This window comes from Myodes glareolus, chromosome 23 (genome assembly GCF_982192425.1).
Source record: "Myodes glareolus chromosome 23, mMyoGla1.1, whole genome shotgun sequence".
Taxonomy (NCBI): Eukaryota; Metazoa; Chordata; class Mammalia; order Rodentia; family Cricetidae; genus Myodes; species Myodes glareolus.
This window is the reverse complement of record NC_142048.1, coordinates 48048687-48062526: the sequence shown is the minus strand read 5'-3', so window position 1 is coordinate 48062526 and position 13840 is coordinate 48048687. Positions and strand designations below refer to the sequence as shown.

The window sequence follows — 13840 nt, the reverse complement described above, 5'->3', positions numbered from 1 at the left end:
GGCATGATAACCCTAATGGTGCAGTAGTGGCGCACATTCCTTGGCAGTAACCAACAGCTCTCTAATTGGATGCAAGGTGTGCTCAATGGAAGGAAATTCAAGCCTGGTACTAGAAACCTACCCAACTATCAGTGCCAGTGAAGAATGGATATTGATGGAGAACCTACAAGCACCGCTTTACGAAACCAGCATAATCTCTAACAACAACCTGAATGTTTGTCCTGGACCCACAGATAAGTGTAGTCTTTATTCCTCATCAAGGGAACTTCCCTTTGAAGCATCGGGGAGACCATCACAGAAAGCCACAAGCAAACAAAGTGTAGTTGTTGAGCACAGTCCCAGTGGCTACATCTACAGAACACTCCTGCACCTAGGGCTCAGGGAGCATTGAGAAGAGGCGGTGGAAAGAGTGTAAGAGCCACAGGATCAGTGTTTCCTAGTAATGTCAGAAGCAACACCCGCAAGGTCTCACCGGCATGACTTCCTTAACATGGTCTCAGCAAGGAAATAAACAATTGACTTGCCAAAGAAAACTTGGGAAAGACCAAGAGGCCTCAACTTCATACCAAGAACTGCAGGCAACTAAGGAATACTGAGAGGAAACACACACCAACTGGTTACTTAATATCCATTAATAGCCATCCCTAAAAATATATACCCAAGTAACATACAAACTGAGAGGTCTTATTTATGAATATATGTGTATTTACAAGTACCTATATGCATGAAATTGCAATGATAAAAAGTTCCATGAATTTGAAAGAGAGCAAGGATGGGGTTCTGGAAGGTTCTAGAGTTACCAAAGGATAGAGAGAAATGTTGTAATTATATAGTCTCAAAACTTTTATAGAGTTAAAAGGCAGCATAGGACTAATATGCCTACCACACAGTGGAAAGGTTGACATTTGTTTTCCATCCCTCAAGGCCCCCCAGTCCCTCACTCTTCAGTGAATGTATTGGGCTTCTTCAGTTGCTCTGGGATTTGACTTTTTTTGGTGCTTCTGGGCTTGTTCCTCTGCAAGGGACTCTGTACCCCCATTAGCTTGGTTGGAGACACGAGTCAGAGCCAGCAGTCCTTCCTACTCTACTGTCTGGTCCATTTTACCTCGTAGAAAACCACATGGTGGATTGTAAAAAGTCCTCATGCTTTGATTTTCACCTGAAAGTAAAACTCAATGAACAATAGCTTACCTTCATCAAGGACAGAATTCTCCCCAGGGGAAGGAGTCCTGTAGAATTGTGCTCCTTTCTTGGTGGGTTCAACTTCCTGACACTGACTACTGTCCCCTGTTGCAGGGAGATCACTCAGCCTGAAAATAATCACACAGAAACAATATTATTTAAAGCACTGCTTGGCCCATTAGCTCTAGCTTTTAATTGGCTAAGTCTTACATCTTAATTTAACCCATTTCCATTAACCTGTGCATCACCATGAGGTCGTGGCCTACCAGCAAAGTTTCAACATGTCTGTCTCAGGCGGTTCCATGGCTTCTCTCCCTGCCTTCCTCCTGCCGTGCTATAGGCCAAGCCCATTCTGTTATTCATTAACCATTAAAAGCAACACATAGACTGAAGGACTTCCCACACCAGTTCCCACTCCCAGCATTTCAGTATTTCAGTCTGTTGTCCCCACCTTTTAGGTATAGGCCATTCTTCTGGGACACACACACACACACACACACACCACAAGCTATCTTTTAAAGTAACAAAAACGAACAGAGATCTCACATAGTGATGCCTTATGGAAGGAGTTACTTTTCTATCTACCACATAATGTGTGTAAGGCTACACCCTCTCTTGAAGTATGGGCATTTTGTTATTATGTAAAAATTATGTAATTTTCTGCTCTCCCCCATCCTGTCCCCACCCTCCTCCTTGTCCCATCCAATTTTAAATTTCATTTCTGGGTTTTCTGAGTCTCTGAGAAGGGACTATTATGGGACTAGAGACTCCTCTGTGGTTGTTCTTTAACAATGAGGTGCTTTGCTAACAGGAGTCCTTATCTTAGAGCCCGCTGTACCCTCAATTTCCAATGAGGCAGGAGGGGAGGCAGAGGATTAATCTTCCGGGAGAGTAGAGGTAATTGATGACCTGCACACATAATGGCCATGTCACATGCTCTGACAAAGGAATTGCTTTTTTTTCTGATTCATGATTCGCTTTCATTAAATCTTACAAAAGCATAAAAATTAAGCCAGACTAAGCAGTCAGTGCGGCATATAGCCAATCACCTTTTCTGAAGGAAAGGGAAAAATAATACACAGATTCTTGCCAGAAAATTCAGGCAGTGTGGTCATCATAGTTCTATGATAGATATGCAAATTAAGGACAGAAAATGTTCAAGTCCTCAGAAACTTTCATACACACACACACACACACACACACACAGCTTGAACATTGGAACCATGTATCCTGGTGAGGCTAAAATTGGCAAAGGCAGAGCTGAATGCCAAATGATAATTTCTGCTAAATAATTCAGGCTATGTGAACTCTGATATTTCCCTTACTTTAATGAGTATAATGTGTGCAATTACCAGTTGCTTTCCTTGCAGGGACAATGTGCCTTTTCCTAATTGTGGACTCCGGTTTTCTTTAGGTAACTCCTACTGCAAAGATCCCTATAAGCCCCGAGTCTTGTACATGCAGCCACTAAACAAATGAACATTACTGAGTTGATGGCAGTTATAACGAAGAAGAAAAGGATTGCAGAACAAAAGCTAAGCTTGCCTATAAGCTCGTCAGCAGTAGACAAATCTCACAGAAATGATAAATCTCATGATGTGGGACTCCAGTTCCTCTGTGACATTGTCTTTCTCCTTTTCCCCGTGCAGGGAGGTGATGCTGACACAGTGGATAAGAATAAATGCTGTACTCTCTGTAACATGTCCTTCACCTCTGCCGTGGTGGCCGACTCCCATTACCAAGGCAAAATCCACGCCAAAAGGTTAAAACTGTTGCTAGGAGAGAAACCTCCATTGAAAACCACAGGTATGTGTGGGAACGGATGGTCCGGGCTGGTTCTGAGAGCCACACGCTGCGTCTGTCACATGGATTGCTCTCTCTTTGGAAGCTGCCGGCTTTGTGGGTCTAATGGCAGATGCCACTGAAAGCCCACAGGGATGGATGGGGAGCCGGGGCACACCAGACCACTGAGTGTGATTTCAGCGGCTACTGTTTATATCCTCCGTGATGTTTGTCACACCTATTACACCATGTGACATTCACATCTGTGGTGCTCTCCCAGGTTCAACCTGCATGGGTATGGATGTGCACCCAACACAGGAGGCAGGTTCCTGCCAGTGTCTCTGTAAAGCCAGTACCATCCTTTACATTTGTGCTTTACATTTAGCAGGGCGTTATTATATGTTCTTAGTTTGGTGGAGGGGAGGCAGGGATGGAAACCGTAGTCTCTGCAACCAGTTTAGTTTGGAGACGAATGTGTGCTTACGACATTCCTTCCATCATTACTGGGGAAGCTGTGATCAAACCATTTAACTTTCATCAGTAGTGAATAGTGATAGCAGATTACCTGACCTTCTAAATGCTTGACTAAAGGATGTCTTTGGAGGTTTATCAACTCGCGAGGCTAAAAAAAAAAAAATTATTTTATATAATTTAGTAACACTGAAACTATTTGGCCAAGATTTATATCGCGATGAAGATGTTACTGCAGTGGGTGATAATCCCAAGAAGTTAGGATATATTTTTCATCGTGCCTACTCTTGCAGTGCAATTAAAATTTAGTAGTGCATTTTATCTTGCTGTCTAATGAATCGTGCATAAATCGTGGGTGTAATTATTTTAAAACGGTATTTTGTGTCTCTGAAACAATGCTGGGCTTCTACTTCCCTGCAGCTTGTCTTCAGCGACTATCTTCTTTTGCTTAGCAAACAGCAAGGAATCTCTTCACTCCATTTCCCAACTCAGTTGAGTAAAGCAGGTGGTTTTCTTGGAGGTGGCTATGACATTCACGTGTAGAATGGTTTTGTCTGGGAACAAGTGCAGCTTATTTTGGAGCCTCTATGTGATGTGGCATTGATCAAGTGGTACTCTGTTGAGACTCTTGTGCTCTGAAAAGCTGGGGCACCAACCTTGTGCCCTACACATTGTCAAATCTCTTAAAATAGACACCACAAAGAAGCAGTCGCTGGGAAATTTTTATCTGTTCTTTCCGTGAATGAGTAGCCGATGCGGTCTCTTTGCCTAAGCTGCATGGTGATGTTAAGTAAGTAGAATCTGGAGGAGACAGGCTGTATCTTTGCTTATTGCATTGATTAGCAAATGGGAAAATAATTATTTCGGTATCAGAACTCTCATATGCCAGAAATAGTGATTTGTGATTTTATATCCATCTTCAAGGAAACTAAGGGCCAGGTTATTTTTCTGAACTCAAACAATCCCAAAACTAGGGCATAGAACTCAAGGGTGACTTGCTAACTCTCAGTGTATTCTAACGTCGAGGCTGGCTTGAGAGCTTAGAGGGTAAACTTGCTACCAAGTCTGAGAAGCTGAGTTTGATGACTGGACCTCTGTGATGGGAAGAGAGAACTTAAACTTTGACCACTACACATGTATTATAGTATGGCAAGCATGCCTCCCCATAAACAAATACACTAAAACATTGCAAGAATAAGCACACACACACGCATGCGCACACACACACACACACACACACACACACACACACACACACACACACGGGAGCATTATTCAAAAAAAAATCAGATCATTTAAAGGGTACCCTTATTCACAGTTAGTCCTTGTTATCCACAGTGCTAATTTAGCTGTGAGATTGCAGAAATCAAAGAACCTGTTGGGCCAGGACGGAATGGGAATGGGAAAAGGCAGATTACACTAACAGCTTGCAGCTTCCATTGTGAATCACGGGTCCAGTTATCAGAGCTTAGACTCTTCCTCATTCAGTTTGCACTGCCCTTCTCCAGCATTGCCCTCTCATCCATCTGCTCCGAGCAGAAAGGATCTGGGAAGGTAGCACCCACAGACAAAATTGGAGTGCCAAGAAGCTAAACGGTTTCTCATGCTTGGAATGGTGCCAGCCATTAGGCACAAAAACATACAGAAATGACCACTGGGAGGTGTGGTCTAGGCTAAAGGTTGGAACATGGATGGGACAAAGGGGTAGCATGCTAGTGCCCCTGCAGAAAACGTGAGTGATGAGGCTGGGCACCCGCAGTAGTTGACAGCTGGACTTTGGATGCAGTTCTGGGGTTTGGGGAAAATAAGGGTTGCCCATTGTCTTAGTCAGGGTTTCTGTTGCTGAGAGGAAACACTATGACCAAATAGTAAGTTGGGGAGGAAAGGGTAGTTTTTTGTTTTGTTTTTTGTTTTTTGTTGTTGTTGTTTTTGGCTTGAACTTGAGCATCACTTTTCATCACCGAAGGAAGTCAGGACAGGAACTCAAGCAGGGCAGGAACCTGGAGGCAGGAGCTGATGCAGTTGCCATGGAGGGGTGCTGCTTACTGACTTGCTTCCCATGGCTTGCTCAGTTTGCTTTCTTTTAGAACCCAGGACCACCATCCCGGGGTTAGAATCAACCACCATGGGCTGGGTCCTCCCCCATTGATCACTAAATGAGAAAATGCCTTACAGTTGGGTCTCAAGGAGGCAGTTCCTCAACTGAGACTCTTTCTTCTGATGACTCTAGCTTGTGTCAAGTGAACACACAAATCCACCCAGCATACACATTATGGAATATACTCATTGTAAGTGGATGGTTGCTCTAAAGTAAAAGGCAATCATGGTATAGTCTACAGACCCAGAGAGAATAAATAATGAGGTCTTAAGGTGAGTCGTAAGGATCTTCTTGGTAAGGGGAAATAGAATAGACTTTGCTGATGGACTGGGGTGGGTAGGGGTGGGAACAGGAGGGATCAGCTGGGTTGGAGAGGGAAACTACTGAGAGAAACAACTAGAACTGGGCATTTCAGGGGCGAGATGGAAACCTAGTGCAATGAAAACTCCATGGAATCTACAAGGGTAACCCTAGCAGGGAGTCCTAGCCATAGGGGACAAAGAGCCTGAACCAGCCATCTTCTGTAACCAGGCAAGGCCTCAAGTGGAAGGATTATGACACTGACCCAGCCACAAAACCTTCAACCTGCAGTTTGTCCTGCCTGCAGAATGTTCTGGGACCAGAGCCTAGCAGAATCCTGTTCAAAGAGACCAAAGAGACGTCATCCAGCAACTGATGGGAGTGGATGCAAAGTCCCATAGCCAAACACTAGGCAGAGCTTGAGGAGGCCCATAGAGGACGGGGAGGATTAATTGAAGAAATGAGAGGGGTCAGGGACAACATGAGACCATGGCCCACAGAATCAATTGACTGGGACTCATGGGGGCTCACGGAGACCAGGAAGCCTGTAGGTATCTGCCCTAGGTCACCTGAATATATGTACTGGCTGAATAGGCTGGTGTTCTTGTGGGATTTCTAACAGGGGAAGTGAGGGCGGTCACTAACTCCTTTGACTCCCTATGGGGTTCTTTCCCTCCTACTGGGTTGCCTCACGTCCTTGATGTGATGTATCTTACTGGTTACTGTAGCATATTATGCCACATTTGGTTGATGTCCCTGGGAGGCTTCCTCTTTTCTGAGGGTACATAAAGGGGGTGTGGATATGGGGGAAAAGGAAGATGAGAGGGAGAGACTTGGGAGTGGTGGGAGGCAGGAGAAATTACAGTCAGGATGTAACAGAAGAATAAGAAAAAAAGAAAAAGAATGAAACATGACCATCAGTTAAGGAACAGGTGTCAGACTGGAGAAGGACTTTGTTGAGGTACGGCCATAAGCATTAACCCAGTTATTGTGAGGGCAAAACCCTAGAAGCTGGAGAATACCCAAGCCAGGGCATTTGAAGTTGTTGTGTGTTCCCTGCCTGGCATCAGACAGCCTTTCCTTGCAAGCCACAGCCTTTCACGACAGCGATTTAAAGAGGGCTCGGTTCAGAGGTTTTTCTGTGCGCATGTACACAACAGGCTTGGACTGCCTAATCAGCTTGGCTGTCTTGAAATTATATCTGTAATGAAAACAAAAGGGAAAAACTGACATGTAAGAACCAGTCAACTGAATCACGGTGCCAGAGAGAAGCAATTCCCTGTTCAGGGAATGCCATGTCATGAATAATAGCCTCTCAAACCCCAGTGATTTCTGGGTAGTCATAATTGGAGAAGAGCTTGCTGTTTCCCTGTGCTACTTCATCTGACGGAGGTGAGGGAGCAGTCAGGACCTGTGAATCACTCTTTTCTTCCACCTCCATCTGTCCTTGGATCGCACATCTACTGAGCACGCTGCAGGATGTACTGACCTTTGAGTTGCCTTCCTCAGAGGGGAGCATCTTTATTCGGGCTTCCACGCCTTCTCAGTTTGTCCAGACACAGTTGTGCAGACAAAAGCACAGGGAGAGATGCTGGGTCACCACGTGCTCACAGGTTCAAAGAACTCGGGGTGCAGGTCATGTCCAGATGGGAAGGGAGATGTGTGCTGCCATCTCCAGTCATTTGCAGTGAGACCAGAAAAACTTGAAACTTGGCTATGCAGAGAGGCCAGAGAGCAGAAGGCTGTGGCAGTTAGCTATCACTATAGCAACAGGACAGTGACTTTCTAATTTACAGTTCGGGGGAAATAAAGGCATGCAGACCAATTTTAAGTAAAAGCAATGATGATGATTTTAAAAGTAAAAAAAAAATCTTAGGGAGAAATGCAAGATTTTAATGAGCAGGTAATTCACAAATCACAATTTACCCTTCGGGCTTTCTTTCCTCCGGTCAGATTCTTGCTGGATGCTGCTTTGTGCTGTGGAGTCACTGCAGGGCAAGATTGAGAGGTTCACTGATTTGATTGATGGCTTGAGGCAGAGCCCTGGGAGGCGGGACCTGGGAAAGGAGATAGGCTATGTTCACAGTGTAACCAGCATCCTGAGATTTGTTTTAGAGCAGAGTCCCAAAGGATTGGAACAATCTTGAGTGACTGTTATTGAATTCTAAATCCAGGTTAGATTTAGTCTCTTGCAGCTCTAACAGCAGTATCTGTGAGTCTGTGACTTGCACAGTGTTTGTCAAGGCGGGGAATGGGGGTTGCCCAGTGTTTGGGCCCCCAGATTTAAGGGTCCAGTCCATGGCTTGAAATTCACCTCACTTTTAGACTTTTACTCGGGAGGTAAGAAGTCACCGTGGAAGTGCAGAGTGGCAGAGAGATGCCCTTCTCTTAGCATGCAAGAGAAAGGAGTCCAAACCCTACTGTGTCCTTCAAAGGTAGACACTGAAAACCTGGAGACTCCTGCTGACCTTTAGCTCTTCTCACAAGTCCAGGAACAAGGGCCTTTGAAGGAATTTAGGACCCAGACTGCAAGAAAAGAATGCCATGAAAATCCTCTTCTTGGAGACTGAGTAAAGAAATTAGGACTGTTAAGTGTGTGAAACATCTGTTTGGGGGCAGATTCTTAGTGAGCTTTCCTAGGGTGGAGCTGTAGCCGTGGAGCATGTTCTCTGTATGCATATGTGTGTTCGCACATGGGCCCGAAAGCAGCAGATATAACCAGCGAGTGGGTAGAAAACCAGAGAGTTAGGCGGGAGCTAAAGACAAGGAGGAGTCTGTTGGTACCCAGAGATGCTCCTAGGCCAAGTGCGAGCGTGGGAGGTCTTGATGCAGAGTCTGCAGGCTGCTTCTTGGGGCTTTTCCAGCCGGGGCTCCAGCAACAGTTAGTGCATAGCTTAGAAGACTTTGTCGAGGCCTCTAAACCTGAGACTTCCTGCCTGTTGCCGCCTGCAGGCAGCCCCACTGACAGACTGGCTGAAGAGAACACCGGTTTTAGGAACCAAGGACCTCGGACCCAGTGCTAACAGAGTGATCTGTTACATTTTGGTCGGCACATTCTCCTCCCTCCCCAGCTCCAGTCTTCTCGTCTGTTGTTTTGTTCTACTGCTGTGCATATTTGCATCTAGCTCACAGTTCTTGGAGGGTTCTTGGTGGCGAGGGAAGAGCTTGGTTCTCTTCCACGTTCCGAGCCTCTGATTTATCTGCTGCTTTGTCTAGAACACAAAAAGCCATTGTGTTTGATCTCTTAGTTCATGGTTTTCTGAGCTGTGTTTTTTGGGCTGAGGCAGGGGCTGGCATTTGGAGCTACTGGGAAGGCGGAGGTGTTTCTGGTGGGCATGAAAGGGGAGGGTCTGGGGACTTAAGGATGGGGAGGGCCATGGAGCCATAAAAGCAACTGAGATCTGGGAAATAAGACTTTCAGAGGGACGGACATACAGGCACCAAACAGGAGCCAAAACTCTAGACTAGCAAGTGGCAGCAAGGGGGAGGAGTGTTCAAGATGGAAACTCAGGATAAATAAGGAGTCAGGTACCAGTATTTGGGCTCCAAAGAGGACCTGTGTCTCAGGAACATAGACTGATCTCTTGTCACACAGTAAGAACAATGATTAAAGACCTGGAAGTTTGATACCAAAGCCCAGGGCTTACATAGGAGCCACTCCTCCTATGCCCGTGCTAATAAGTACCAAACAGGGCAGAGACATCCGCTACGCTGTGCGGTGCATGGCAGCTTCCTCCTGGGCTCCTGTATAGGTGATGGTCTTCCCTGCCCCATTGAACTCATCACTGTGCAGCTCGATTCCCAAGTGGCAAGTTAGATGGCATCAGGTATGACGTTGGTGGAACCCCAAAACATGACAACGGGCTGCTGAGGGTGAAATAATGTTTTCCAAAGATGTTCCCCAGAACCTGCACAGACAGGTTATGGGACAGGGAATCCAAGTTTCAGCTCTGTTTGCAAAGGCTAGTTCATCAACTTTGAAATCCAGTATAATCCCCAATGTACTCGGAGTGAAGGGAGGAGGCCGTAGGAATGAGGGGGTGGGCGGGCTCCGCCATTCACTCTCCAGGTACTGGTCGAGCTGGGGAAGGCAAGGGTTCTCTCCTAGAGCTTCCTTGAAGACTGCAGTCCCGACAACACTGCTTTTAGTCAGTGAGGTCCATTTCATGGTCCTGACCTGAAGAATGGGAAAATGACAAATCTCTGTTATTGAAGTCACTAAATGTGTGCTAATTTGTCACAGACACCCTGGAGACCTTGTCATTGGACTGACAAGGAGCTGACTTGTCCTTAAATACAGCTCACGTTGTCTTGAGACCCACAGATTACAGCCTAAGGGCAGCCACGACCATGGGCAGGGGATGCTGGAGGAGCTGGGTCTTATTCCTCAGATCGTTACTGCCGCACCCCCAAGTATAACTATTGGTGACTGCTTTTCCAATAGTATACGTGTTGGTCTCCTAGTATTGAGAGCTGACCATTAAGTCCTCCACACTTGCTGCCTTTTTCTCTCTCTGTTAACGTGCCTTCTCAGATGTTAAGGACAGATTCTGAATCTGCACCCCCGACCGTACCTTCCCTCTAGTGATTCCACATCTGAGATGTTCTTCACGCTTCTTGCTGTGTATCTAACTACCTCCCCTAAATTTTATAGAGGAGTCCATAGTTTTTGGGATCCATCCTGGCTTCTAGAAATCTCAACAAGCACATGTGGGCTTTGTATAAGTCATAGCTTAGACCCAATATTTATTAGTGGAGGACTTAGCTTTCTGGTCCTTCCTTTTCCTTGCCATGATGATTATATGAGCTGATTATCACCGTAAGAGAACACTTCTGCCGCATTATTGGAGCACTATAAATGGCTCTGTCCATTCCAGAAATGTAGCGACTTTTACTTACTCTGTGCTGAACTTTTCTCCGGGACATAGAATTTCACACATGAGCTGTTCTATTGTTTGTCGTCCAAGTCAAATCCTCTGGGTTAATTTACTGTGCCAGTTGGTCTATAAACTCCCATCATAAAGGAGTCATAGCTCCAGAGTTAGCTATTCTCTCTTCTGGCACACTCCCAGACACCAGCTTGATTGCCATGATTTTCATGCTAGGGAATGATAGAAAAATAGAACTTGGTTTTTGGTTCCTATGTGATGACAAGCCAGAGTGGTGTAGAGAGTCACAGAAGCCCAGCGGAGATGATGCATCAGAGTCAAGCAAGGCGTGAAGATGTGGCTCAGTGGTAGTGTGTATGTATATAAACAATATATATGTATATGAACACACACATATAGCATATATACACATATATCTATACCAACAATAAAAGAAAAAAGCCATGAATTTTAGAGAGCAACAGGGAATACTTGGGAAATAATCATTAAAATACTTTTGGAAAGCCAAGTGGTCGTGGCGCATGCCTTTAATCCCAGCACTCAGGATCTGGAGGCAAGTGGCTTGAGTTTGAGGTCAACCCGCTCTGCGGAGTGAGTTCCAGGGCAGCCAGGACTATATACAGAAACAAACAAAAAAACCAAGCCAAACAAACAAATAAAAAACAACAACAAAAAACCCCAAAACAAGCAAAAACCAACCAACCAACCAAATAAAAACAACAAGAAAAATCAAAACAAAACAAACTTTCTTAAGAAATAAAAATGAACGAAGAAATCTGAAACTAGAAAGGCATTTTTAGAGGTATCGTCCATGTTCTGCCATAAATTGAAGTGGAAAGTTTCGGCTGTGGAAAGATACTCTGAATGGTTAGGTGGAGCTATGCCTTGTATTAGAGGCTTCATTAGTGCCCATGGCAAACACGTTGCTTATATGAAACCTACTTACCTCCTATCCTAGATATTAAGTTGATTGTGACTAGGTATTATATAGGTATCATTTTAAGGCCAGGCTACACAATGGAAGAGGACATGCAACTTTGCAAGAATAAGAAGCAAGCCTTTAGTGTGCTATTTTGGAGTTGAGCATCGCTACTACCAGGGAGCTTCATCTATCCTGCTGATGCATTGTCCCTTCAGGGTCCCGTTTCACCTGGAACCTTTTATGAATGCATCTATCACCGAAAAAGTAGATCTCGAGCCCGGTGTTTTCTATAATTCCCAAACATCATTAGCCTGACAGTAATGACACTAAAGCTTGCCACAACCTTTCTTTCATTTCTGCAGTTGCGATAGTGCTTGTTTTAACACAGTGGAAAACGCCTGCAGAGTATTCCCGAGGCAAGCTTAGCAGGGAGCACGGTGCCATTTCCTCAGTCCTGTTGCAGGGCTGGCCGCAGTTGTTGGCACACTGAGTAAAGATCTGTTGGATGTGCGAAATGGGGAGCAAACATTAGAATAATGACAGGTGTTTAAATATTAATGGTTTCATTTTCACTTGTATAGCCTTGTTTAAAGTTCAAAGACAGTGGGTGGGCTTACCCGTTCACTTTCCTGGATTTCCAAATGGCCTTCCCTTACAAAGAAATGGTATAGATTGCAATCCAAGATGTAAACACAGCCTCCGAAGGCATACCCAGTTTTAATTTCTGGGTCACCTACGCAAGCTTTCGTACATTTGGTTTGCACACCAGCCCTCAAATGAATTATAGAAGGAGCGCAACCAGGCAGAAGAAACATTCAGAAAAGCCTGGTGCCGGGCCCATCTCACGATAAGGACAGAGTGAAGAGATTGTCCAGCATAAATACACCTAAGTGTGTATCAGCATGCACACCAAGCCTTATCATGGGTGAGTCATAAGGAGTCACTGAAGTGCCTCCGCTTCCAGAACCCCTTGCTGTTCCTCCCACATAGTACAGAACTGTAAGAAATCTGAGTCACCCCCATGAGAATGCTCCACACTGAGACTGAACGAGGCAGCCCTCTAATCCTCCGGTGTCAGCTCCCACGCTGTTAGCCATGCCCTATTTTTTGCTTTCTATTGAGGGTGAAGTCTTTGCCTATGACTTTTCATGGTGCCTCTGCCATTTATAGTTGCTCCAAGCGCTGTACTGAGGTGCTGTTTCGTGTTCCGAAGTCAAGCCGGTGGAGGTGACCTTGTGGAGAAAATAAAAGTAGTAGGTCAGGTTCTTCCAAGCTTTAGTTAGAGTACAGCTGGCCTTGAACTCAATGCATGCATTAAGTAATGTATCTCCAACAAATGCACAATGAGGATTATGTGTTGATCCACTGATCAAAATGTGACCACAAACTCATACGAGCCGCATCACGAACTTCCTCTAATAGCCGTGGCTCATAACTCAGTGTTCGACGTTTCTGACTGCAACCTAAAAACTACCATGAATGAAACTTGACTATGTATGCACCCAGCAAAAATTACCCTATATTCATTTCCAAACATTAAGCTTCCAAAAGTCTGCTCATTACTCTGCAATGAAATAAAACTAACATTTGAGGGGGAAAAAAAAAACCCCTAAATGCGGTTAAACTACGTGACGCTGAGTAGGACGGACTCTAGCTTCACTGAAAAATAATAAAATCGGTAACGAAAGCTGGTAATTGTAAAGCTATTATATCAGAAGCATTGCACCCATTGTTTCATTTAATCTTTTGTGCTTTGTCATGCATAAGGCATAGTAATGTATTATTATTACAACTATCTCACTGAAGAAGCAGCAGAGACCCACAAGTGAGAAACTTGCATTGTGCACAGTCAGAACTGAAAAGCAAAAGCCGAGAGGATTGCAGGTTCCAGAACTTTGCTCTGCTCTCTGTTGGTAAGGAGTGCTTCAGAAAAGGCCTCGGCTGATTTTGGCTCACTTCCTGAGTACAGCAGTTCAAACTCTAGGGCTCTCACTAGGTGATCAGTAGCAGCGGCACAGCCACAAGGACAGATATTTATAGTCTGAAGTGGATCATTTTTCATTTGTAGGCTCAATGAGCAGTATGGGAATGGGGACAAATCAGCTATGGCCTCTGCCACTCACTTCTGTGTGTGTGTATTGACTCTACATTTCTCTTCACCTTTATTCCTTGGGGGAAAAGGCGACAGAGCCTTAG

At 45.0% G+C, this 13840-nt stretch overlaps 1 protein-coding gene across 3 annotated transcripts in view; it reads left to right on the top strand.

The window, feature by feature from the left end:
• The window catches only part of Zmat4 (zinc finger matrin-type 4), a 364200-nt gene that overhangs the window by 210937 nt on the left and 139423 nt on the right, over positions 1-13840 (top strand). For all 3 annotated transcript variants that reach the window (XM_048456496.3, XM_048456498.3, XM_048456495.3), the window contains one exon: positions 2832-2988. In XM_048456496.3, coding sequence (XP_048312453.1) covers positions 2832-2988 — 157 coding nt within the window. The remainder of the gene's footprint in view (positions 1-2831; positions 2989-13840) is intronic.